Genomic DNA, 24955 nt, shown 5'->3' with positions numbered 1-24955 from the left:
GCTAAAGCTTAAGTTATTCATCTCAATGTGGGGATACAAAGGTAGTTTAACGGTCCACAAGAAAACCAAACAAGATGATCCAAGAGTCTCAACGAACACTAAACTCTAAGTTACACAGAAGCACAGGATTTTAATATTTCCAGATTAAAGTAACTGTGCACAATTTACGCTTGAAGAAAATTATACTGAAAGTCCTCAAAAAGAAAGTGAAAACATTGTATAAAAATAAATTTATTACTCAATAGGGGAAACAAGCATTTATTCACTATATTCAGCATTCACAGAGATTCTCTTCCTTGATGGGGGAAAGAGAAATGAGTATCATCAGGAAGCCACAACGAAAACATGCAGATGACAGCAAGATTAAACACTCTGGGAAGAAACCCCTTAACTAAGTTGAAAGTTATAGGTGGACGTTGCAATATTTTATATTACTATTAACATAGAAACATCTTCTTCCACATTTTAAAATACATCTATTGTTTTATATCCTGTGCCAATATTTCCTTCTTTTTCGGAGTCTTTTTTGCTGTGCTAAGTTTGAGTGTTTGAAATCTGCATTCCTGGTGAACTGTTCTTGAGTTCTGCGGGAACCAAGAGTGCATATATCCATTGTAGAAGTCAACTGCTGTAAGCTGCTTCTTTAATATAACTGTTTTGATTCCAACCCAGCCTTCCTAAAAATAAAAACAAAAAAATGGCAGTAAGCTTCTTCCATGTTTTAATGTTACCTTTAGCTCTCACTAGACTGGCTTACAGAATGCATTTTACTTAATGTCATCATGTTTATATTACAAGTCAAATTCTCGCTTGCAAGTGAAAAGCCTGTTAGTGGAAATTAAAAGTTCTTCAAGGTAAAAATAAATAGACTAAAATAATAAATTAGTATTAAAAATAATAAATTATAATGAACAAATTATAATAACATAATAATATGTAAAGAAGAATAAATAAAAAGATTTATACTAATCTAAACTATTTCAGTGAATAACAATGGACAATTAAGACAAAATTTATGTGACGCACAAATACTGAAACCCTCATCTTTAGGGCAGTGAATATAAAACAAATGGGAAGAACCTACCTTGCAACGAGCTATCAGCGTTTGCGACACTTTATGGTATAGTAGTGAACCAGGAACAGCTCCAGAGTCATCTAATATTCGATCTAAAAGCAAAGCAAGATTGTCTTGCATTTTTATGACAAGTACAAAAAAGTTTGAAACACTTGTCTCTTTGAAGCATGATAATCATCTTGAGTCCCTATTTTGCTGAAAAATATATTACTGTATTCTATGTTTTATTATACCCAAATGAGCAGGGGAGAATCAGAACAGTCTCTCTGGCACTGCTCCCTCTCTGATCCATAAACTGTCATTAAGCCCTGTGTGCTTTGGCACACCACTCGGCCCACAAGGCTCTCAGACTCACAGACTACTACAGAAAATGGTTTAAGCGATAGCACACAGGGACAGCTTTCCTCGTGAGAGATCCCCAGACAATGGCATTAGAAGAGGATCTCCTAACTAATTAGAGGATTAAAATCCTCCAGTCTCATGATTCACAGGACTATACCTGCTGCTCTCGCTCAACTTCATCACAAAGCAGGAATGTCCTCAAAACCCATTTTACACTCACCTTTGGGCACAGAAACTTACTGCACTCTGATCATATACGAGACTGACTTAGTTCTACTGGAATTTCAGAAAGCAGTACTTAAAGCTATTGTTTAGTAAAATTGTGTACAATCTCCAACTCAATGTTTGACAAGACAGAAAAACTTAACAGATTAATTTAAAAGTAAATACCAGCAAAACCAGGGATATTATCCACTTCTACAAAATCCCGAAGTTTAACAGTAGTACCCTTCCAGAGCGTCTGCAAAGGAAACTGGAAACAGAAGCAGATGACACATTGAGAATATTTTCACAATTTCCAGGCAACTGTCTAGGGGTTTTTTCTTATGCAAGATACCTGTGATAATAACATTAGGGGAAAAATTTAGGTATATGTCCAGATAAGAGACTTTCCTTGCTATATCTAGTTTTCCTTGTTCTTCCTCATCTCATTGACAAGCAAACCATTAGCTGTTTACTGTAGCTGTTTGCACTGTTTACCATCATGCAAAGATGTCATTATAGTGTTCTGACACCCTCTCAAATCCATCAGTGGAAAACTCAGAGCTAAGGAAACAATACAAAACTATTGAGCTGATTTCTCACTTGGGATCAAGTTCATGAAAATTCCTCTCCACACCAGTTCCACCTCTAATGCTATACTATGCTGGGATTTTAAAACACGTGCTAGGTTTCAGAGGCTAAAATAACTAAACTCCAGTTTTAGTCATTAGTTAAAATACCTACACCAAACTCAGACATGCTAGAGGACAGAAAAGGCTTAAAAAATACACTGTCTTACCACACTTCCTATTGCACGATGCAGTTGAATTATTTGTGCAGCCGTTTGCTCTTCCCATATTATACAACTCTTAGCTATAGTTATTTTAGGAGCTAGGGGGAAAAGAAATTAGAAGACTTCATATTTTGTTTTGCATCTTACTTCAAACAAATAGCTGTACTATTTTATTCTATTTTAAACCAATGGCAGGTTTACCGTCTAGCCATAGGTACCTTAGAGAATAACTGGAGAAAAGATTTTGTAAAAACCTCAATTTGGATTACTTATACTTTATTCTCAGTTGTGCTCTTATTTACCCATTGCACTGCAAACTGATAACATATATTTACAAGCACAGCTGTCACTTTTGTCTGCACTACAACCACGAAGAATAACAAACTCACTCAGATTTTGAGACATCACTAGTGATTTTGATATAGTACGGGCAACTGGAAAAAAAACCCATTAACGTAGTAAGTCTGAAGAATTCTGAAGCATTTTTCCCTCTGTATGACTTTTTCAAGCCAGAGAAGGCAGTGAAGAGACCATATTGAGAAAGGAGGTATCTAAGAAAAAATATAACCTAGCACAGTAGGAAGAAACTTAGTTTTCCAGCTGATAAAAGAAAAAATGAACAAGTTACATTAAATATGACGCATACCTACCAAACGTTACTCCTTCTTTTGGTTGCTCTCTTTTATTTTTTAAACTTTCAGGCAAGTTTTTCAAAACTGATATCAGCTGCAAAATTAATTTTTGTACAGAATATTAGCAAAGCTAAGTAGAGTATATTTATTAACAGTAACAGTAAATCCAAGACATACAGATACAGTACTTAATTTTTCATCAGTGAAACTTTCTTGTTAGCTTTTAGAAAATTGGGTCAGTATATCCAGAAGACTTGCATCATACACACAAACACACTAAACGCATCCTTCCCACTGAATCACAATTAAAAAAACAAGTATTCTTTTATGGAATAAAAGATCTCTGCCCTGATATTCATCCTAGAACAGGATGAAAGCTGATTATTAAAGACGGAAAAGCAGATGTTCACTACAATGAAAGAAGAAGCTGCACTGTTTCCATACAAAGCACTTGAGTTCTTCACTGAACAGAAACAGAGCAGCAATGCACAGGACCAACACTGACAGCTTATCACAACACTACTCAGCTTTCCTCTCAGCAAGGCAAAGTGCTCACAAACACTAAGTTTCAGATCACTCTCCTCTTAACAGCTGCAGTCAACGCAGAACAAGATGAAAAAGAATTCTGTTTACACATGTTAAAAGCAAGGTACTAATCAGCAGTGACACTAGCTTGCATGACTTTACCATGTTTGCACCCTTCTTTGATAACATCACTTCCAGCTCCTTTGCAGTGCAGTGGGGAGGAACAGGAAACTCTTCTTGCTTAATAATTGGACCTACATCAAATCTGTAAGGCGGAAAAGATACAAGCTTACTAGAGGAGAAGCTATAACTCAGTACCCTTTTTTTCCCCTCTAAAACTTTATTTTTCACACATTATCTAATAATGTTTTGTTCACAATACAACACAGGGAAAAGAATATCAGATATATCTTGGCAAACAAGATTCACCTCAGCAAGCTGAGATTGATATGAATGCACAATATACAGTTCAGAAGCATAAGATCTCAGAAGAAACAATCTGAAGTATTCAGAAGAAATTTGTTTCGCACTTTCCTGAGATCTATTATCAGACAAGCATCTAAGAAAGAAAAGATAACTATCATAATGTGTTTTCACAAGCCTTTTAAGCCAGAGTTTGTGCTGAAACCAAAACATATAATCTCTCTCTCATCCCTAGACAGGCAATTGCCTGTCCTCTCGTTTCACTTACAGGAGGTTACAGGTGACTGAAGTCTGAAAACCAAATCTTTTCTGTCATGTCATACCAAGCCTATCCATCTAGCTCTGTGACTGTTCTCGGTCTGCTCCCTGTAATAATGCTAAGAATTAGAGAACAGGCCTAGAGTCTAGAGGGCAAATTATGCACTCATTAAAACACTGTATTTGTGGCAAGTCTCATATGGTCAGATGAAACTTTCTAAGTGTTTCAAATTTTAATATTAAACACATACACTAAAAAAATAGCAATTACATAGAATGATTTAAATGATGCGGTGATGATTTAAAGTCCTGAGATGCAACAGAAGCAGTGAGTTGTTTTGGCAAGCACATCTAACCTACCTTTTTGGTCTTATTTCCATAATTGTCACCCCCGTCACTTTATCACCATGAAGCACTGTGTGGAATATTGGTGCAGGACCACGCCATCGTGGGAGATGGCTGGGATGGACATTCAGCACACCACTGAATTGAAATATTTTAAAGTTAGAATAGGAACAGTACTTAAAGTTGAACCTATATGTAAATGGGTGTGCAACATTTATTATACTGAAACTTCTTTACGAATTAACTCCTCAGACCTTCTGAAGTGTTACTTGCTTAAATACACATTTAAAGGAAAATTTACACTACATAACGTTCAGTTTCTCAGTGAATACAGAAAGGGAGATGAGAGGAATAAAGGTAAACACATGATGCTGAATATTTGCATAGATCTACATCAATGTGTTAAAGAACAACAGTGAACCTCACAACGACAGAAGTAGGGCTCAGGCTAAGCAGGTGAACCCAGGAAAGAAGTTGACGTCACCTGCTATAAGACACAGGCGCTGACTCAAAAACGGAGTCTAGCTTTGCTAATGAAGCAGCAATAGATGTCCTGTCAAGTCACTTACTATGGGAACTGCAGAATAAGGTCCTCACTTAGGAGACGTCCAAATGATGCCACCACACCCACATCAAACTGCCCCACAGGTCCTGTGTGTGGCCACTCATGAACAGGCAGCTGGAGCTCCCGGGCACAGCTCCTCACAGGCAGGTCCCCAAGCTGGCGGGAGGGCAGGGTCACCACCTCCAGCCTGGACACAAGTGAGTCCTCGCTGGGCTCCCTGGGGTGGACAAGGCATTGAGGGCCTCATGCAGGCAGAGCAAGGGAGAGGCGAAGGCCGGGTCGCCTCCACCCCTCGCTGTGCCCCTGTGCCCTTCCACATCACCTGCCCCTCCAACTCCTATCCCCTACTTGGCCCCCTGCCTCCCAACCCTGCCACCCCCGACCTCCTCGCCACCCCTGGCTTCCCCCTTTCAATCCCAGACCCCCCTCGCCCAGCCTCACGGTCCCCACCCCTTCTCCGAATCCTGACCCCCCTGTGATCCCTCTTCATCGACCCACTCGTGACGCCACGGTCCCCGTCCCACCCTACGGTCCCTTTCCCCCAACCTGTTCCCTACCAACCTCTGCCCAAACCACGGCCCCTGCCCCCCCCTCCCCTTCCCCCGACCCCAGCTCATCCCCCAATGCCCCCTGAACCCCATGACCGGCCCCCATCTCCCATCCCTCGGTGCCCGGCCCTCCCTCACCGTCCCCAGCCCCTCCCACCACAGCCCCCGCCGTCCCCCGCCCGTCTCTTACGTCCCCGGCCCCCTCGGCCCGGCCCGGCCCGGCCCCCCCGCCGCCAGCAGGCGGTACCTGACCGCCTCCAGAGCTCGCAGGGCGGTGACGGCGAAGCGGTCGGTGCCGAAGAAGAGGACCCGCCATGGCGGCGACGCCCCCGCCCGCCCCGCCGCCCCGCGCGCCGCCTTCACTCCCTCGCGCCAGGCGCGCAGTAGGCGACCCCGCATCCCGGCGCTTCCGGCAGCGGGCGATGACGCACCTAGGCGCGCGGAGCCCGCCTCGGGGCGGGGCGAGGGGTGTCGCGCGGCCGCCCTTCGGGCCGAGGGAGGCGGCGCCATCTTGGTGCGCGGCGGCGGGGAGCGATGGGTGGGGTTGGCTCGGCGCGGCGCTCCCTCAGGGCCGAGCTACGCTTCAGGGCAGTGTGCTCCCCCGCGGGCAGCGCTTCCCGGGCCCGAGGCGGTAGCAGCCCGCCGAGGGAAAGGCCAGCGGTCTCGGGGAGCGGTGGAGCCAGGCTTCTGCCTCTGAGCCGGTCTCGGCGGCGCACCCCGAGCGCGGCCTCCAGCCCTGGCTTCTGTCTCTCCACAGCGCCGGTGCTGTCCGAGCGAGCGTCTCCCGTGGCGGTGGACCCGTAACCCTGGCCCTCATGACCGCGAATTGGCCGCTCTGCCTCGGTGCGAAGATAACGGGGAAAAATGTCAGGGGCAGAAAGGGGTGTTGACACCGCAGCCAGTGATTTCCTGCTGGCTCCAATGCAGCCTTTGGAAAGCTAGTGTCTGTGTCTGCCTCTGTGGACAGCTTTGTTTTAACAGTGATTGTAATTTAAAGAATGCTTTCTTGTAAACTATGGGGTCAGAATAACCACTTAAAGAACTATCTTCTCCCATAAAGAACTATCTTCTCCCATAACATAAGAATGAAAATATTTTACACTAAGAACATTCTTTTCCCCCATGGGAAGATGGTTTATTTGTGTAGCTTTTCGTTTAATGTAAATTACGTACAGAAATTCCCTATGCATCTAAATCACAGTATGTCCTACAGTCTTTCACACTAGGAATTTCTAAAACATGGAATGTGAGAATCTGGAAACATTTCCTATATGCCAGTGAAAACATGTAAATTACTTGGAAATCGCATGACAGAATTTATGTTGGGCGGGTACACGAGAGAAGGACCACTAAGGAAAGTGAAATCTTGTGCTGTGCTAAGCAGCACTGCATATTCATTCCCTTTCTCACATCTGTTTTGCCCATCATGAGGGCTTTCTTCTCTCGGACATGGCAGGTGCCTCCCTCTCCAGCAGTAGAAACAAAGGAAAACTAATGAGAAAGTGCTGTTATAGGTGAAAAAAAAGAGCCAGGCCATCCTAACTGAGGTGCCTATATTCCTGCACCCTGAGAAAAGGAGAATACGCTACCAAATACTGAGATAATTTCCTAGCTGAGTATCAGTACGTAGAAATCAATTGCTCCAGAAAACTTAATTCTCTATTACTTGGGGATCCCCATGAAAATCCTCAGTTCAGTTGCATGCAGGACACTCTTCAATTCCAGCCGCCTCATGTCAGGGTGCATAGATGAAACAGCATGGTAAAAAAGAAAAAAAAAAGATAAAACAAGAGGGTAGCAAGGATGAAGGAATGGCTTCCGTGTGAGAAGAGATTAAAGCAACCAGCATAGCTCATCTTGAAAAGCGGACGTGGGGAGAAGGACAGGCGGGCAGTCTGTCTTATCAAAAATAGTATGGAGCTGGAGAACGGGGAACAATTAGTCATTGCACAGTAACTAAGTGATTACAGGCACTTAGGGCTATCAGGCCCCAAGGGAGAGGAAGCAGTGTTCCACACAGCGTGTAATTTGACCACTTATCTCAGATGCTGAAAAAATTTGACCACATAATACCTCAGATGCTGAAAAATACTCAGGGTTTTCAGAAGCAGACAGCGCAATTGCTGGAAGGCAGGCTGGAAGGAGACGTTCTTGTGTCATGCTGGTGACTACTAGCTCTCTGAGGTCTTGGGTGAAACCCTGGATTTATCATCAGCACTTCAGAAAGGCCAGGGACGTACCAGCCATGGTCTGGATGGCCCAAATGCCACCCAAAAGGTGGGAATTTGAACCCGGCATCCAGCTGCTGCTCAGTGTTAATTTCCAGGTATCGGATCTTGGCGTGGGAAGTGTTAAACGTGTTGGTGGCACATCTGCACTGTGTGTGGAGCTTCACCTGCTGCTCATCAGGGGACCTAAACCCTGCAGATGGATTCTCAGTTCTGCCAGTAGTTAAGGCTCCTGGAAATACTGAAACTCCATGCTGAGTTTTTGCCAGACTTACACATAAAGTAACTGATGTTTCATTTGCAGTAAGTTTATGAAGTGGACTTAAACTCACTCCAGTATATGTGCTCCGAAGTAATTCATCCTCAGCTCTGATATGACTGTACAGTTCAGATGACGGCTATTATTTAGTATTATGCCTTGGACACAGTGTACATGTATTTTAACTGAAAATTTTTTTCGATGTAAATTTTTCCAGCAGAATGAAAGCAACAATCTGATGGTTTCACCAAAAAAAAAAAAAAAGCTCGCTCACAAATCTTGCTTTCCTGCTGCATTTGAACTCTGCTTTTGTACATGGAAAAAAAAAGAAACCAACAACCCTGAATGTTTAGTTATTCTGTAACCAGGCACTTCAGGTCAAAGACACAGAAGGGATCAAAAAAGATAAGCAAAATTAAAACACCAAGGTCAGTCAAGTTCTTCCTAAGAGTAGTGAAGGCAAATCCGAGGAGGAAGCAAAACATAAATCAACGGCCTATCTCCACTTTGCTTCCTAGCCAAAGACACTGAAAGTATCTCCAAGAAGTAAGAAGATATCTCTCATTAAAGAGTGCCAGTGTTGTCAAGGGAAATATGAAATAAAACACAGCCATTGCTGAAGAGATTGCTCCTGAGTGCATTCACAGTCCTCTGAAGGAGAGGATTACTGGGCACAAGGGCCAACTCTAACCAGTGGGAAACTGGTTTTATTTCCATGTATCTCACGCTGAGTCGTAAAGGCATCTCAGCCACCTGCCTGCATCCTGAGACTAATTTTTTGGGGGGTATTGGGCGTGAAATAGGAACTGCTGTGCTGGTGCACTAAGGCTTGTCCCTGACCCACGCCACTGCACCCAGGCAAATGCAGGTAGCCCATCACTTCACCACTGGCTGTGGGACATTGGACTGCAAGGGCTGCAATAGGCCTTTGGGGATCTCCCGTGTGAGAGGAGCTGTCGGACAGCTCTTCTGCAAACAGCCCAAAGGCAGGACGGGACCCAAATAGCCACTGCGGAGCTGCAGAGCTGCCTGTGACTTCCCAGGGGCTGCAGTCACTCTGTCTCCTCTGATCAGGTTTCTCCACCTGCTTTCAGAGGCATCAGTTGAGGGAAATGTGGGTTATACCATCACGCCCAGCTTCCACACAGCAGTTGGGGAATTTTTTTTTTTTTTTAAATATAGATACATAAATCAAGCCATGTAGGAAATTGGGATGAAAAGGGACCTTCTGGGGCTTTGCAGTCACCCTTCTCCAGATACAGCCACCTCTTCACCATGGCTACTGTGTCCATCCCTCTACTCAGAGATTGCACTACAGGGGCCAGGCAATTTCTTTGCACGCTTCTTAAAGGCAGTGAGCTAGAGGATTTGGTTGTGTAGCTTGTGAGACTGCTTGCTGGCCTGCCGCTGTACCCCTTCCCTGGCAATGCAAAGGCCACCAGGACACTCTAGAAAAGCATCCCCTAGTGTGATGGCACTTTTTAAATGATCTAACTTGAAATGAGGAGGAAAGACAGCACGATTTACAGTGTGGTGTGATGTCCCGTCTCAACCTGCCTCCCCCAGCAGAGAGGAGCTCTTTTTTCCTGCAGGATGCGTTTCTGAGTGTGAGCTCCCATCCGATCCCTGCCAGGCCAATGCTGAACAGTGAAACATCTCTGGGGAGTATGCATGTCTGCTGGGTGAAATTTCACAGGGGCAAGCTCTGAATCAGATGTGAGATGGGATTCAAAGGATTAATCGCACTGGAACACAGCTTCAATGCCAAAGTCATTTTATTTCAAGCTGGAAAACACTGAGAACAGGATGAACATAAGGATACTGTGCCCATCTCCCATTAAGCTTAAGCTAACCAGTGCTAGCTGTGTGCTCCAAGCCCACCACTGAGAGGTGTCTAGCTTGCTTTGTGGTATGCAGCTCCACCCATGGATCAGGTAGTTCAGGGAGGAGGAATCCTCCTTTCCAAAAGTGACTGGCACAAAAAGACAGCACATCAGCCTCGGGGCACTGCAAAGCCTCTTTAGCAGTCTGTTGACTTAGCTGTTACCAGTACCTGTGAAACAGGCATGGCAAAATCTCTGAAGTGTGCTTTGTGCTTTGTCTGGGAAGTCAGTTGCTCTGTAAGATGCTCTGAGAGCCTTAGAATGACCATTCACTAAAAAAAAAGGGAGGGCGGGGGGCTAGTATCTGCTTTATCAGGACATGCTTCCTTTATGCAATGAGGACTGAGCCAGGCAGAGTGAACGCTATCGTTTATTTTAACCCCAGGGTAACTTATTACTGAGTGTCATCCTACGCGGCATGCTCTTTTAATACTGATTATGCCAATAGCTTGAGCAAATAAGCTGGAAGTTCCTACAGTTCATTCTTTGGGAAAAGGTCATTCACCTCATGCTGTAAATGGACCCACTAAAGAGGTGTGTTTTTTTTTCAGGGGCTGGAGTGAACCTCACCTGTTGGACTGGCCTTCACACATGACTCAGGAGCAGAATGAATCACAGCTGGTAGCATACCCAGAGTAGGGGGAGAGGCAACCTTGTCACTGTAGTAAGGCGTGGACGGGTGCTCAGAGGAGACGGCTCCAGACAGCAGGGCTTGAAGAAGAAATGTAGCTTCTTCTCTGCTGTGAACTGCATGTTTCTGGTGAGTTAGCGGAGATGAACGGACATTTCCTGGTACAGTAGCTGGTGGGTTAATTTATAGCTATCTGTAAAGAAAAGCTTATTTATTTATTTCAGTTAGAAAGCTCGAATCTTTGGAAATTTTAAGCAAAGGCTGCATAACTTATTTAAGGAGACACTGAATGGCAGGTGAGAAGCAGGCTGGGATAACTCCTGCATATAAACAGCCTGGAAAGCAGTTGAAGGAAAATTTTTGATATAACTCAGATTTGCTCTTTAACTTTTGACTTTACAAAGGTTAAAAAATAGTACAGAGTGCCTTCTTGCTTTGGTATGCTCAATATTAAACATTTTTCTTGTGTTCTTTAATTGAACCCAGTCTTTAATGTACCTTTATAAACTAACCCCTCCATTTGTATCTCTGTGGTGTGCCATTGTATATCCTCTATGAATCCCAAAGACAGGGCATCCCACTTTTATAACATCTTTGGAACAACTAACATATTTTAACACAATCAGTTAAGATAAGATAACCACCACAGAGAGAGCCTGAATGACAAGAGGAGACTATTTTACAAAGACTGGGACATTATAAGTGCATTGCCACATATTGTGTCGTGAGTAGAGTGTCCAGAGGAACATTATCATCTTAACAGAAGCTGTACTTGATGGTCTTTCCAGAAGACTTTTTTTCCCCATCTTTACTTATATCAATATAACAAGTATCTCAAGACTTCTCATTTTCAGAGTGAGGGCAACGTCTGGCTTGGTAAGCAGCCTCGAGTATTCGACCTGATAAAAACCAACATACAAAGCACATGCTGGTGTCCCAGCCCAGTGTGCTGTGGCCTGGCTGGAAAGAGTCCACATGCAGCTGGGGACGTGCGTGTTCCCACATGGGACAGGCCCTTAGCTGGGTTATTCCAACCTTTAGAGCACCAATCCTTCAGCTCTGCCTTGTGCATGTGATGGGTCTCAGATCTCCAAGGGCTTACATCATGAGGAATGATTTTACCATGTAAGTGCTGGGATCAATATGTAGAGCAAAAAGCTGTCACTTGCCATTTTTCTGTATTTTCTTGAGATTTCATTGGATGCCACCAAAGTCCACACATCGTGGTTTTGAACAGGAGGATTTGGGACAGCATTGGCGAGTGACTCTTTGTTCCTGAAGTACGCACAGCACATAAATTTTGCAGCTTTTGATGTGAAAATCCCATTTGCAAAAAAGAAAGAAATTACAAAATTGTTCAGGTGTAAATATAAACTCAAAATAACACAGGTAAAATGTTTCCTTGAGAGGTGCTGGCCTCTTTGTTCTTTCTACTTCCTTCCATACAAGCATAAAATGCACAAGCTTTCTCTCATCTGAGCTTCCCGTGTTGTATCCAAGCTGGGAAGCAACCTCAGAAGGGTGTTGGGTGTCTTCACAGGGCCGGGAGACCAAAGTCCACAGCTTAGAGTTGTCTAAGGCCTAGATCTAAGGGCTCATCCCCATCCAACAGTAGCCAGAGTGACTGCTGAGATGTGCAGGCAGGGGAGCAATGGAGAAGACATCACCCGTGCTCTGTCAGCTTGTTTGGTGGAGCAGTGCTCGCCCATGCCGGGATGTGGGCAGTGGGGCAGAGCAGCTGTGTGGGGGAAGCTGGAGGACATGACTTTAAAAATCTCTCTTTCAGGCTGGAAGATCCAAACTCCCCAGAGTATGTCCAGCCCAGTTGTGGGACTCACTGTTTCCTTACTGGGGAAGCTGGTGATGCAGGCAGTGTTCTGGATCCTGCTCAGGCTCTCTGCTGGGGTAGATAACTGGCCCAAGAACACTTTGTTTTGTAGCTTTGATGAATGAAACTTCCAAACTAGTTTGGTCAGTTTGATGTAGATGTAAAAGAACTTTAAAATAACAGGGGTTTCCCTTAAAGTCTTTTACCTAAATTTCCTGTTAACGCACGATAAATATCCATTCTGCTACTGTATTGTACCTGAGAAGATCCAGCCTCCCACGTCTGGAGGAGATTTGGCGGTCACTACTTTATGAAGTAGTGAAGTACTTCTAGCAGCTTTCTAGCATCCCTGCTGTGCATGGCAGCTTTAGTGAGGACACCAGGAGGTGGCCAACAAGTTATGAAACACCTTAGGAGAAAATCAGCAACATGCATGTCAAATATTCCTGTTCAAGCAAATGATTAGACAGAAACCTTGCACAGCAAGATTTAACACATTCAAATGGCACTTCTTATTAGGGTGTAGCAGACTTGTAACTTGATTTCACTGGCACCAAGACTTTATTTCCTCCTTTCTGAGGAGTGATCCATGTGAATAAGCTAAAGCTTACCTGGATGGTAAGGTAATTGGCATACCTAACTGCAGGGAGCAGCTTTACCCATATCTTCTGAAATACAGAGTTAAAGTGGACCATGTATTTGAGAGTCCTGTCCTCAAAGAATTGCTAACAGGTGGGTTTCTGGCAGCAGGGAGTAAGCCTGCATGCCTGGTTGACTATAAAATGTGAACTTTGAATTGTGAAGACATTGAGAAGGGGGGGGGGGGGGGGAATAGTAGCAATCACTAGGTCTGTAACCGAAAGGACAAATGCTTCCCTGAGGAGTCAGCAGCGGTGTTGTTGACACGCTTGGCACGGTGGAATGTACTCATGAGCAATTTCCAGGGAACAGCTTCAGACAGTGCCAGGCCACACTACAAGGGCAGGTAAGAGTTGAGAGTATCAGACAGTTGTAAAAGTCTAAGTCTTCATATAATAATTAATGGCTTGCGGGGCCAGCTGTCTGAGGGACGCGTGTGTCTTGCAATGTCATTCACCTGTGAGTGACAGTTCAGATGAGGCCAGTGAGCAGTGGGCTGGGGAGAGCCAACCTAACCATCTCAAACTGACTCACAGTGGACAGACGGGAACCCTCTGCTCAGGTCAGGTCCCTCCAAAGGAGGCTGAAGAACTGAGTTGGACAAGCAGCCATAAAAGCTGGATTGATGCCACTGACAAATGAGGGACTAAAGGTCAAGGAAGAGCTTTCTGCTTCTCTGAGGGATGGGAGATACCTTTGCCTCCATGAGAAGCCGGCTTTTCCTCCTCTTGGAGCTGAGCCCTTCACCTCCTCATCTCCACACCCTTATTCTGCCATCCATGGATTGGCAGCAGGTAGTCACTGTCCACAAAGTATGTATTCTCTAAGGATTGTGACAGGGGACCACAGCTGGGGAGGGGCTGGCTCTCAGCAGCCGAGTTCGCATCTGCACGGGGTCACCTAGGCAAGGGGTCCAACCCCAGGCAGCAGACCCTGTGCCAGAGCCACTCTGCTATCACGTCAATGGCTCCTGGAATCACTGTCTGCCTGCACCCTGTCCTGGCAGTTCAGACTCACGTCCACAGAAGAAAACAGTGCCACAGCTGCGGGGGTACATCAGATCCCCTCTCTGAACACAGAGCTGGAGCAGGGAGGGGAATCAGCATGAGCACAGAGTAATTTAAAAGATCATCACTCTGCTTTTGTCTCCTTTCATCTACTGTAGATACCAGAGGAGAAACATGCTGGCCTGCTGTCTCCAGTCCCTCTGAGTAATAACTCGTGTAACTTTCAGGGCTCCCACTGATAAAACCAGTGGCACTGTACAATGGGAGCTAGCAGAGGATGCTGCGAGGTTATCCCTCAGCTCTTGTCTCTCTCTCTTTCCCAGGCATCTGTGCACTGAAGAAACACCAGTGAAGGCGTGATCCATCGCAGCTGCACATACAAATATGAAGTTCTTCTGGATAATCCCATTTTTCCTGCTGCAAGGTAGAGTCTTGGCTTGGAGGATAATGGTGTGGGTGAAGTAGGTCACATGTGCTGAGGCTGTGTCTCTTCCCAGGCTCTCACCCACACCAGGCTCAGCAGGGGTTACAACAAGAAGACATGGTCTGCAGGGTGGGGTCGTGGGAGCTGGATGTACACGTGCAAGAGTTTCCAGCATTGTTGTATGACATTATGAATGCCTCACTGGTTGAGGGCAAACATGTACAGATAGTATTATGGCAAAGGCATGCATTAAAGACCTTAACTTTCTGGAAATATGGTTTCTTCCTCTACATGGACCCATTTTCCTCAGTATACACCAGCAGCTGCCTGGCTCAACCATGTGGAAAGTTGCTCCTTAAGCCTGTGCTTACAGCACTGTTGCATTCTCTTTGACACCAGGGAAGACACCTGACTTACAGAGATTTGATTTTTTTAAACCCAATACCAATGTCTGTTGGGACTATCTGCACCTCCACTGTGCAGAGGGATGTTTCAGGTGACACTGAACCTTAAAAGGTTAGACAGCCAAACTGGAAAGACCCGAGCCCCAAACCCTTCCCCTTCTGGTTCCCCAGAAATGGAGATATTGGAGACAGTTCCTAGTTCATCCAGCTGGAGCAGGACATCAGGGTGTCTGTCCCCAGAGGGAAAGCAGAAGGCAGCAATGAGGCTCACCAAAGGGTCTGAGCTTCCTCTGCCTCTAGGAACAACCCAGGAGAGCAGCCTCCCACCTCCCAGAATCAGCAGGAGGGGGCTAAGCATGGGCCAGGCTGCGCGGCGCTGTAGGCTGGCATCGGCCTGCACACCAAGGGGCCCAGCAGAGCTCAAGTCTAGGAGAGGAGCCTACCATCATCTCTTCTCCAGGGAACAGCTACAGATAGAGCTTCAAACAAAGCTCAGCACTGGTTGCAAGGACAAGTCTAGCTGGGCTTCCCAGGACCCACCCAAAAGGATGTGCTTGAGCTACATTTGCTGAGAAGCATGGGTTAGGGAAAGCTCAGCTACGAGCCCAGCAGCCCTGGCAGAGAGAAGCTGGCCTGGAGACAGTTTGCCTCTTGAATGCCTTTTGCCCTACGCTGATTTCCCCGTTCCAGAATTGGGTGTCATTCCCATCTGCCCTATATACTCTGTGTGTGTATATGTCCTGTGCTTAGGGGGTGGCCACACTGACGTGCTGGTTTCTTTGCAGACACTGAAGCTTTTCTGATGAAAAATGCTAAAGTCAAGTTGTGTTTACAAGCCAGCCCGATGAATGGGAATTTATTGCTGGAGGACTGTAATCCAGAGTCAGATTTCCAGGACTGGTCTTGGCAAGGTGATTCTTTGATGAATCACGGCACACAGAGCTGCCTCTCCGTGGTGGGAGCCAACAGAGTGCAGACAAGTCTCTGTGGCAGCTTGGGCTACACAAGCTGGGACTGCTTGAATTCGCTGCTCTCTCCAGTGGGCAGTAGCCAGGGCTACCTGGTGGCAAACAGGAAAGGAGTCGCTCTCGATAAAGTGAGAGGCCTCAAGGCCCAATGGCAAGATGTTGCAGACAGGAGCGTGTGCAAGGAGAAAGCAGGTATGTGCCACACACACACGCTGCTGGGGAATGTAGAAAGGCACAGTCAGCATCCTGGGGTCTTTCCAACCCTGGGTGCCCCACCATAATGGGATCTGCAGTGTGAGCCAGAAACGCTCTCCATTTCTCGGTGCATGAGATAAGGCTGTGCCCTCACGGCTGCGTTCTGCCTGCTTGGAGAGACGTGCTGGGCAACCCTGGGAGCCACGGGGAAGTCCATTTCTAGCCTGAAGTATTGCAGTAACTGTTGCATTTTTCTGCTCTTTTCCTCCACAGCTGAGGCAGAGCAAGACAGGTACTTCCCTGCAGCCCTTGCCAGCACACACGTGTATGACCACACAGCAGGCAATGCGACCGTTACGCTGGGTATAGATCCAGAAGAGCTGGAGGAGCTGCTCTGGTTCTTCCGCAGAGAAGACCGTAAGTCCCATTGACGTTCCTGGGTTGAGAGTTGAAAGAGATAAACAGTCCTTGGCTGTCAACCCTCCTGCCTAATGGACATGCCCAAGGGAATTACCCAAGGAAGTGATTTACCCCAGATACATAAACCCTCAGTCTCACCTCCAGAAGAAGCAGGCCATGGGTGAAGACAGGTATGAGGCTTTGCTGAGATAGTGTCTTCTCCCAAAGAGGGGTTCGGCCTCTTTGCACGCATAGCCTGCCAAGAGAGCAAAGGTCTGGGATGACCAGTGGTGGAGAGAGCAGATTGATAGAAACAGGTCAGCGCCCCGAGGATCAAGTTCAAAGCTGCAAAAATGAAGGACAGAACATCCACTGCCATCTGTGCTGCACACCCCAGATGGTGTTCAAAGGCAAAACCTACCTGCCTGAGTGTGGCAGTGGCGAGAAAGGCTTAGGAGCAGAGGGGCCCTTCTAGCAGTGATCATGGTGGGATGCTGCAGCTCTCAGCCTTGCTCCCACCCTCAGGCACAGCTCCCGGAAAAGGTTGAAAAGCCATGCGTGGCAGATGTGGTCAGCATGAGAGATACAGAGCCCGAGGCGGGGGGCTGTGAGCGGCAGAAAGCAGTTGTGTAAGTCTCCTGCCCAGGGAGGGAGAGTTGCCTGAGGTCATCCCCAAAAATGTGACGTGGGTGCTCTGCTCTGGGTGCTGAGATGGACACCAGCACTTCTGCCCTCATCCTGCAGCCAAGCCACAGCACTCTGAGCTTGGGTATCCTCAGACCACATGTGGCTGGGCTCTGTGGGTCACACTGCCCTGTGCATGCTAATGCTGTCTCTCTGTGCTTTCCCCCAGCGTCAACGTGGAATTACTCCGTTCTTGCGCTTTCCTTCATGGCCATGATTTTGGGTCTTCTTCTTCTGGCCATTAACATTGTGCGAAACAGGTGAGACAGGAAAATTTGGGGGTCTTTTGGTGTGTGGTGGTGTGCTGAGACCCCCCCCAGGCAGACAGACATGGGTTTGGCAGGGCAGGGCAGCATGCTGAGATGCAGGGCAGGACAAACCCTGAGTGATGGGGAGAAGAGCAAAGACAAACTCCCTTTGAACCGTGCTTCATTTTAAAACCTTGCCTGACTCCCTGCTCTCCTTGTGTGTCACTTGGAACAAGCCACTTCACTTCTCCGGGCCCTGGATCCTGTAAAGCATCTGCAACAGCTCTGCCCAGCCCAACAGGGCAGCTGGGAGGGAAGTGACATTACACGTGTGGTGTGAGGTGCTCTCCCCTAAGTCCAGGGGCACACAGGGGCTCTGGAGCAGGCCTCCCCAGCCTTTCCCCGCCTGTGTTCCCACAATGTTCCCCTGGGCTGCACTGCTGCACAGCAACCCTGCAGCTGAGAAGCAACTCGCTGTTTTCTACAGAAAGAAAACTTATATCTGGATCAGAGCTTTCACCTTAAAATGAGAGAAAAAGAGCTAACGTTACAAGTCTGCCACACACTCATTTTAATGATGGCTTGCTCGGTGTTACTGCCTCACTTTGGGTGATGTGCTGCACTCCGTGTTCGCCAAGTGTAAACCCTGCGGCTGTATGTACTCAAACGCTTCAGACCACTTACATGACACAGTGCAGCTGGTGGGGTTTGCCTGTAAGCAGCTAATGTGTTCCCAGGGCCAAGGTGTGAAGAGATGGATGTAACCGTCACCGGGAGTAGATACTTGCCCCCAGATGCGGGCTGGGCTCACTGCTTCACTCCGCATTTCCTTTTTATGCCTTCCCTGCAGGAAAAGGAAGATCCACATGTATAGAGAAGTGGAAACCACGCAGCGGGCTGAGCTGGAAGCCAAGCAAGCCCTGATGCCTGTGCAGGAATACAGCCCGGCCGAACCAGGAGAGCAGGAGCTGGTGCCCCAGGATCAGAGACCAGGAGAAGTGGTGGTCCAGTGGAAGGATGGAACCGTCACGTCTCTGTACACAGAGAGGTCTGAGGATGCCATGTAACAGCAGCTGAAGTCAAAACATTTAGGCCGTAAGGAATATATCAGAATGTCTTGATTCATAGTGATGGACATTTAAGATTGCAGTTTAGCCTGGGGAAACAGAAGAGAGAAGGGAGAGAAAGCAGCAGAACTGCACCAGCAGAAGTGGCTCTGGACTAGAGGCAAGCCTGTGCCTCCTCCGTTTCAGCTCCCGGCTGGCTGGTCTTTACCTGCTGCGCTTGGCCGCCTCCAGCCTCCTCTCACGCACCAGCTTTGCCCCCTCCCTCAGATGCTGCCTGCCCCCCCTGCCGCAAATGGGTGGGAGCCAAGCCAGGGCGGGAGGTGGGAGGTGGGAGGCTTCTGCTGTGGTCAGCCAGGGAATGCGCTGTCACGTCCCGTCAGGAAAACAGCTGCAGTGAAGCGGAGGCGCTTTTGTTCTTGTCAGAAATCATCTTTATTAAAATATTTTCCAAAGTGGTTGATCAAAATCCCATATTGAATCTCTCTCTCCATCAGTAAGGTCATATATATATATATATGTATATATGTACAAATATACACGTGGATATTTTACTCTGCAGAGTAACTGCAACTCCAGGGAGAAGCAAAACATTTAACCTGATACAGCAAATGAAATTGAACGCACAGCCATTGGCCCAGGCTTGGGCACGGGTAGAGCCTGCTCTCCTTTAGGATTCACTTCACGCTCTTCACCGGGCACATGTAGAAGCCATGAAATAATTTAAGACATTTTTGGAAATACGTCAGTCTTTTAAACAAAGGCTTCTCAGAGCGTGTCCCTGTCAGTGAAGCATCTCCTTGCAAAGCCTTTGAAAAGGAACACTATAGTGTAAAAAGTTGATTAAAAAACCAGCTATTTTGGTATGACTTATTTCGATGCGTGGGAATCACTTTCAGGACACCTGAGGCCTTTAGTCAGCTGAAAAAATATCTGCACCTTTCTCCTTTGGATTAAAAAAAAATAAAAATTCCTCCTACTTATTGCTCGGACAGGGGAGCCATGAGACAAATGAGATGGGTGCCTCCGTGCCTGATTAACGATTAATTCCCCCTTCCCAGCCACCCATCGCTGTGTGCCAGGCGCCCAAGCCAGCTGGGGGGCCCTGGGAACAGCCCTCACCCTCCAGGTGGTGCCCACGGTTCCAGCTGCTCTGGGAGCTGCCTGGATGAGCACGGAAAGCCGGGCTGGCCCCCGCTGCCGGCCACAGGATGGGGCAAACACCGAAGCAGGGCTTGGCCATGGGGGATGAGAGCCGGGGCGGGGGCAGGCAGAATGATGCCACAGCCGATCTTGGACTCTCGGCACCCTGTCTGCTCACCAAATTGCCATCACAGGCTTCGCCCCGGCATGGAGACCGGGGCCACCGTCTGCCAGCGGCTGCTGCCATGCCCGTGAGTCTGTCGTGAATGGTTTCATCCCTTGCGGAGCCGGGGGGTCTCTCACTGCCCCTTCCACAGCCCGCAGGGATGCGTCCTAAAATATCTTGAAGCCTTTCAGCAAGGTGAGTGTGGGAGCTTTCCTCTTGCTCTGAGCCCGTGAAGACTTGACAGTGACCAGCTTGGCCTGGGCCACCGAGGGGATCTCCTTGTAGTTGACGGTGGAGAGGGTGTTGAAGGTGCAGCTGGCCAAGCCGTGGCGGGTGGGCAGGGCGACCGGCATGGCCACCGGCGGGCAGGGACGTTCCTCGGTGATGAAGAGCGGCCGGACAGGCAGGCTCCGCTCCGCCTGGCGCCGCACCTCCCGCACGGCTTCATGGAAGACGTGCTGCACCCCCACAAAGTCCTGGCACGCCGACACTTCGTAGAAGAGACACCCGAACCTGCTTGCCAGCGACATCCCTTCGGCTGCGGGCACTTGCCTGGCGAGAGCGGAGGGGACGGGTGCAGCATCCCTCAGGGTGCTGCAACCACCCAAAAAGGGGAGCAAGGGGTGCAGGCGGGGAGCAATGGACCCCACACCCCGCGCCTGCTTCCTGGCGAGGACGAGGGCAGCACCCGCTCATCCCTTGTCCTGGGACAAGCAGGGGACGTGGTTCCAAAAGGGTTTTGCCTTTCCCGAAATCCCAAAGTAACGGGTTGCGCAGGTCCCTGGGGAATCATGCAACTTCCCGTGCTGGGAAGGCTTAGTAGGGATGTGTGCCAGGGACGCAGGGGGCTGGATGCGATGGCATCGCACTGGGAAGCAGAGAGGAGATGGGGCAGGTCCTCGCTGTGGGGAGGGGGAAGCCTTCTGCCAGAATCCGTGCTGGGAGCGTGGGGAGGTTCAGCAATGCATGGGGGGGATTCAGCAACGCACATGACTCAAGGACCCATGGGACCAACACTCAGCACAGCCCCAGAGCAGCACAAAAGGCCAGAAAAACACACCGGGGACAACCAGTCCTGGCAGCGGGAATGGAGTGAGAGCTCCGGGGAATGGGCACATCCAGAAGGGAGCAAGGAGCTGGAGCGGGCTCAAGCCGTGCCCGGGGACGGTGACGCTGCCTCACCACGCAGCCAAAAAACATCCTGCTGAAAATACCAATGGGCTCAAAATAAACACATCATCCCCCAGGCAGGAGAGCAGGAACCTCGGAGATGTGGGAGGATGTGGCAAATACCGACAGGGGTGGAAATAACCACAAAAAAAATGCATATTTGGGTTTTGCATCCCAGCCAGAGGGATGGGGGGGATCTGTGAGCTCTCCCCCACCAGGAAAAGACAGCCTTGCCCCACGCCCGATACCTGTACTGCTCCATGTCCAGCTTGTTGCCCAGCAGGAGCACGGGGTAGCGGCGTTGGCAGCCCCTCGCGTGCAGGGCAAGGACCTCCAGGTAGCTCTGGCAGCCCTCAAAGCTCTTCCTATCATTGATGCTGTAGACAACGAGGAAGGCGCTGGCCCAGCACAGGTAGCGCTCGCAGTTCCCGGGGCCATCCTGGGGGTGAGAGGAGCAGCTGAGCTGTGGTCCAGCCGCGGTCCAGCTGGGCGTTTGGCACCAGCGGTGCCCTGGTGCCTCACCTGGTCGGCGGTGTCCATCACCTTCAGCAGCACGGGCTGCTGGTCCACCAGCTCCTCCGAGGTGTAGGTGTCCTCTGCAAGGAGAAGGGCGGTTGTGAGGATGGGCTGGGGTGTCCCATCTTCTCCAAAGCCAAGAAAAACCCTGGATGCTTGGGACACCGTGGAGCAACCTCAGCCCTTGTTGAGGCGCACCCTCCACTGACGCCTCCCACCTCGCTCCTTCCTGAGACAATGTTATTTTGGGGGGCTGGTGATGATGCCGCTGGGCAGGCTCGGCTGGGAGCAATTATTTCCCCCTACATGCTGCAAGCGTGGGCTCCCACGGGAGAAGGAGGGAGGGGAAGGAGCCCAGCATGGCCATCACTGCGCCTGGGGCTCGGCCCTTATCTAAATGCCACGACCTGGTGAGATAAAGCAAGCTGGGGTCGTGACAGCGGGGCTGTTTCCCAATAAATCAGGCAAAAGGAGTACCCCTTTCTTTTGGAAGGAGGGCAGGCAGGGAGAGCTGCTAAGCCGTTCCCCTGGGAGAAAGATGCCTTCTCCCGCCTGGGTCCTAATGGATGTGTTTCGGAAAGGTTTTGACGTGGGAAGATGAAACCACATTCCCAAAAAAGATCTGAGGAGGAAAGGATTTATCCTTCTTTCCTATGAGTCGCTGAGTTATTAGGGGCTGGAGTTGGTTCCTGGACAAAGTCCGTATCTCCCTAATGTCCCCAATAAATCATTTACGGTTCTTCCCTGCGCCCTGGAGCCAGGCCTAGGAAAATAGTTATTAATTACTCAAAACGAGTGGAAAAAAATGCCCAGAACCACTGCTGCAAAGCACAGCCCCCAGGGCCACCCGCTCTGCCGCCCCCGCTATCTCCCCCAGCCCTTCCCCTGCCCGGCACCCCCAGGAGCGAGCAGGAGGCATGAGATGCTCCCCGAAGACCCCCAGTAATTCGGCTTTCAGTTTCTTTGGGCTGATGCGAGGAGCCAACATTCTCCCATGGGACATGCCCGCGGAGAGAGCACTGCTTTCACCTCTGTTTTTACAGTCGTGTTTGGGTCAAATCCAGCCCTTCCGTTGTTTTTCATGTAATTTGGGGTGTTGGGTCTTTTTTTTTTTTTCCCCTTAAATGCCATATTCGTGGGAAACGCAGGAGATGGGAAGGATGCTCCGTGGGAGCTCATGGGGGACGACCGAGGGGAAACACTCGCAGAGAAAGCGTCTTACCCAAGTTCGGATCATATTCGCTTATGAACCTCTTGGTTAGAAACTTCACGGTCAGGGCTGCAGGAGGTGAAAGAGGTGGGTGAGGCGGGTGTCCCCCCACGGCACCAGCACCCCCCTGATGCCCGGCCATCCTCATGGCGGTGGGGCACCCATCTCACCTGACTTGCCAGCCCCTCGGCACCCCAGGATGGCCACATTGCACTCGGCGAGGGGGCTCTGGGGTGGCCGCTCGCCACCGGCTCGGGGTTTGCCGAACATCGAGGACATCCTCCGTCCTGCAGGAGAGAGCAGGGGGGATGTGGGGCACCCGGTGCTGTACTGGATGGGGACCTTCTCGCTGCCTGGCTCCTGGGGTGCCCCAGCCTGGGGGGAAGGGGGGGCTCAGCGGCACCGGGGAGGGTGATCCGCTCTCCTCCATCCGCATCCTGGAGCCAGGGTGGCCGGCGTCACTATCCCATGCTGGCAGCCAGCACCCCACCCAAGCAAAGACAGTGACACCCCCCCCCCCCCAGCCTTCTGCCCACCCTTTGCACCCCAGAAAGAGAAAAGAAATGCAACCTCCCACCTTAAAACCCGCTGCTGGAGGAGACGAGGGGCTCGCTGGGGTGTGCGGGCGCCGAGGCCGGGGCCAGGGCTGGGGGAGCGGCGGCCCCTGCGCCGCTGGGGCTGCCGATGAATGAGGCAGGCGGAGGCGAGCACGGCTCCTGCCGCTCAGGCCCCAGCCAAACTCCTTGTAAGGAAAGCTGCCGCGCCGGCGCCGGGCTGGACATGCTGCTTCGGCCGCCCCGAGGATGGTCTCCCCGGCAGGGCACACACTGCCCCCCCAGCTCCCGGGGCTTTGGGCAGGGACCCCCAGCCCAAAACCCACCATGCTTCCGCTCAGCGGTCGCCTCGCCATGTCCCTGGCACATCGCCGAGCCCCCAGCACCTCGCTGTGTCCTCACAGCAAGCAAAAGCCTGGTCCCGCTCCCCTGGCTGAGGCCAGTGCACTCATTACACCTCCTGCAGGCAGGAGCGGCACTCGGGAGCGATGCTGCCTGTACAGCCCGCCGCTTGCCCGGCTCCTTCTGCTGCTGGCAGAGGCTTTGCAGGGGGACAAAAACTCCCCCTTTTTCCACCCAAAAGACACGATCCTGAGGGGAAAAGGGGAGCACAGGGAGTACTCACCGCTGCCCGCACCAAGCCATCAGCCGGCACCCAGCAGGCTCCGAGCCCGAGTAGGTGGCGGAGGCTGAAGTCAGCGTTGTCATGGCAATCGCAGCCATTTGGGATGGGGCTCAGCACCCGGGACCGCAGGATACGGCCCCTAGGCTGGCCCCGAGGGGTTTCTATGGGGGGCCATACCCAGGGCTGGGGGGTGAAGGCTGCTCCGTGGCCATGCAGGGCTGCTGTGCCATTGGGATTATTGCCCGTTAATGCAGGCAGGATATTTTTAAACCCTCCCAAAATAGTCTGGGAGTGTGGAAGTCCCTGCAAGCCCCAGGGATGGGGAGGATGGGGACGATGGGGACGGTGGGGAGGGTGGGGGTCATGCCCCTGTGAGAAGCAGAGCCCCTGGGGGAACCCCAGACCCCCTTTGGACACAGGTCAAGGATGCTTAAAAGCAATCGGAGCTACATGTGGTATTTTAAGCTGGGTACACATAAGCATCAGTGACAGTAACACAAGTGCAAAGCTCTCACATTCTCCCCTAAACTGAGATTTTGGGGAGGGGAACCTGCTGGGGCCATGATCCTGGGACAATGGCTTTGCTGTCACATGGTGCCCCAGCAGTTCCCGGCTGCTGGGATGAGGGGCTAAGGAGGGAGGAAAAAATATACCTTCAACAGGGTGGGCTGCTTGGGTTAAATTACGCATCAAAAATAAACACCAGCTGCAGGTGGCAATGGGGAGACTCAGGGTGCAGCCGCCCGGGTGAGTGCTGTTGCTGGCCCTCCTTGGCACCCCGTGGCAGAGGTGTAATGGGATTTCTAGCCAGAAGAAGCCGTGAATAGTACACAAACGAGCAATGTGCCACTAATAACACTTTTCTTCACCGTCAACCTCTACATGAGTCACAGGGGGGTTGTCTCTGCCTGGAGCTGGGTGTTAACGGGGAGCGGGGCGAGCCTTGTGGCTGGAGGGGACTTTTTTGGCAAGAAGGGGTTGCTGCAGTTCATTTTCCTCACCA

The 24955-nt window shown here is 49.7% G+C and overlaps 3 protein-coding genes across 5 annotated transcripts; 1 reads left to right on the top strand and 2 right to left on the bottom strand.

Annotated features, from left to right (window-relative positions):
* Positions 1–215: 215 nt before the first annotated feature.
* MTFMT (mitochondrial methionyl-tRNA formyltransferase) lies at positions 216–6232 on the bottom strand. The gene is made up of 9 exons (XM_030015180.2): positions 5955–6232; positions 5164–5376; positions 4610–4732; positions 3731–3833; positions 3062–3137; positions 2418–2509; positions 1808–1889; positions 1085–1167; positions 216–677 (listed from the first exon to the last, which is right to left on the bottom strand). The coding sequence occupies exons 1-9, from the start codon at positions 6215–6217 to the stop codon at positions 477–479; spliced, it is 1236 nt and encodes a 411-aa protein (XP_029871040.1). The 5' UTR covers positions 6218–6232; the 3' UTR covers positions 216–476.
* Positions 6233–10627: 4395 nt separating this feature from the next.
* On the top strand, positions 10628–19042 carry SLC51B (solute carrier family 51 subunit beta). Of its 2 annotated transcripts, XM_030016033.2 has the most exons (6): positions 10628–10837; positions 14506–14606; positions 15796–16170; positions 16447–16590; positions 17426–17516; positions 18355–19042. In XM_030016033.2, the coding sequence occupies exons 2-6, from the start codon at positions 14567–14569 to the stop codon at positions 18569–18571; spliced, it is 867 nt and encodes a 288-aa protein (XP_029871893.1). In that variant the 5' UTR covers positions 10628–10837; positions 14506–14566; the 3' UTR covers positions 18572–19042. The 2 variants fall into 2 exon arrangements, with proteins under 2 accessions (XP_029871893.1, XP_040979841.1); XM_041123907.1 differs by lacking the exon at positions 15796–16170 and having other exon boundaries at positions 10630–10837.
* Positions 18980–23942, bottom strand: RASL12 (RAS like family 12). 2 transcript variants are annotated; one of them, XM_030016031.1, is made up of 6 exons: positions 23351–23942; positions 22944–23148; positions 22786–22842; positions 21570–21643; positions 21296–21486; positions 18980–20471 (listed from the first exon to the last, which is right to left on the bottom strand). In XM_030016031.1, the coding sequence occupies exons 1-6, from the start codon at positions 23681–23683 to the stop codon at positions 20045–20047; spliced, it is 1287 nt and encodes a 428-aa protein (XP_029871891.1). In that variant the 5' UTR covers positions 23684–23942; the 3' UTR covers positions 18980–20044. The 2 variants fall into 2 exon arrangements, with proteins under 2 accessions (XP_029871891.1, XP_029871892.1); XM_030016032.1 differs by having other exon boundaries at positions 18980–20429.
* Positions 23943–24955: the final 1013 nt, after the last annotated feature.

This window comes from Aquila chrysaetos, chromosome 5 (genome assembly GCF_900496995.4).
Source record: "Aquila chrysaetos chrysaetos chromosome 5, bAquChr1.4, whole genome shotgun sequence".
Taxonomy (NCBI): Eukaryota; Metazoa; Chordata; class Aves; order Accipitriformes; family Accipitridae; genus Aquila; species Aquila chrysaetos.
Note: the sequence above shows the minus strand (reverse complement) of the source record. Positions and strands in the feature narration are given on the sequence as shown.

Bases quoted from the DNA above. Each gene is read 5' to 3' on its own strand.
- MTFMT (XM_030015180.2), bottom strand. From the start codon at position 6,217: ATGGCGCCGCCTCCCTCGGCCCGAAGGGCGGCCGCGCGACACCCCTCG. The intron at 5,377-5,954 runs GTACCGCCTGCT...TGTCCACCCCAG, and splicing joins CGAGCTCTGGAGGCGGTCAG to GGAGCCCAGCGAGGACTCAC. The intron at 1,890-2,417 runs GTAAGACAGTGT...TTCTGTTTCCAG, and splicing joins ATCGTGCAATAGGAAGTGTG to TTTCCTTTGCAGACGCTCTG.
- SLC51B (XM_030016033.2), top strand. From the start codon at position 14,567: ATGAAGTTCTTCTGGATAATCCCATTTTTCCTGCTGCAAG. The intron at 16,171-16,446 runs GTATGTGCCACA...TTTCCTCCACAG, and splicing joins CGTGTGCAAGGAGAAAGCAG to CTGAGGCAGAGCAAGACAGG. The intron at 17,517-18,354 runs GTGAGACAGGAA...CCTTCCCTGCAG, and splicing joins ATTAACATTGTGCGAAACAG to GAAAAGGAAGATCCACATGT.
- RASL12 (XM_030016031.1), bottom strand. From the start codon at position 23,683: ATGGCGAGGCGACCGCTGAGCGGAAGCATGGTGGGTTTTGGGCTGGGG. The intron at 23,149-23,350 runs GTGGGAGGTTGC...CCTTCCCCCCAG, and splicing joins CTCCAGCAGCGGGTTTTAAG to GCTGGGGCACCCCAGGAGCC. The intron at 21,487-21,569 runs GTGAGGCACCAG...TCTCACCCCCAG, and splicing joins TGATGGACACCGCCGACCAG to GATGGCCCCGGGAACTGCGA.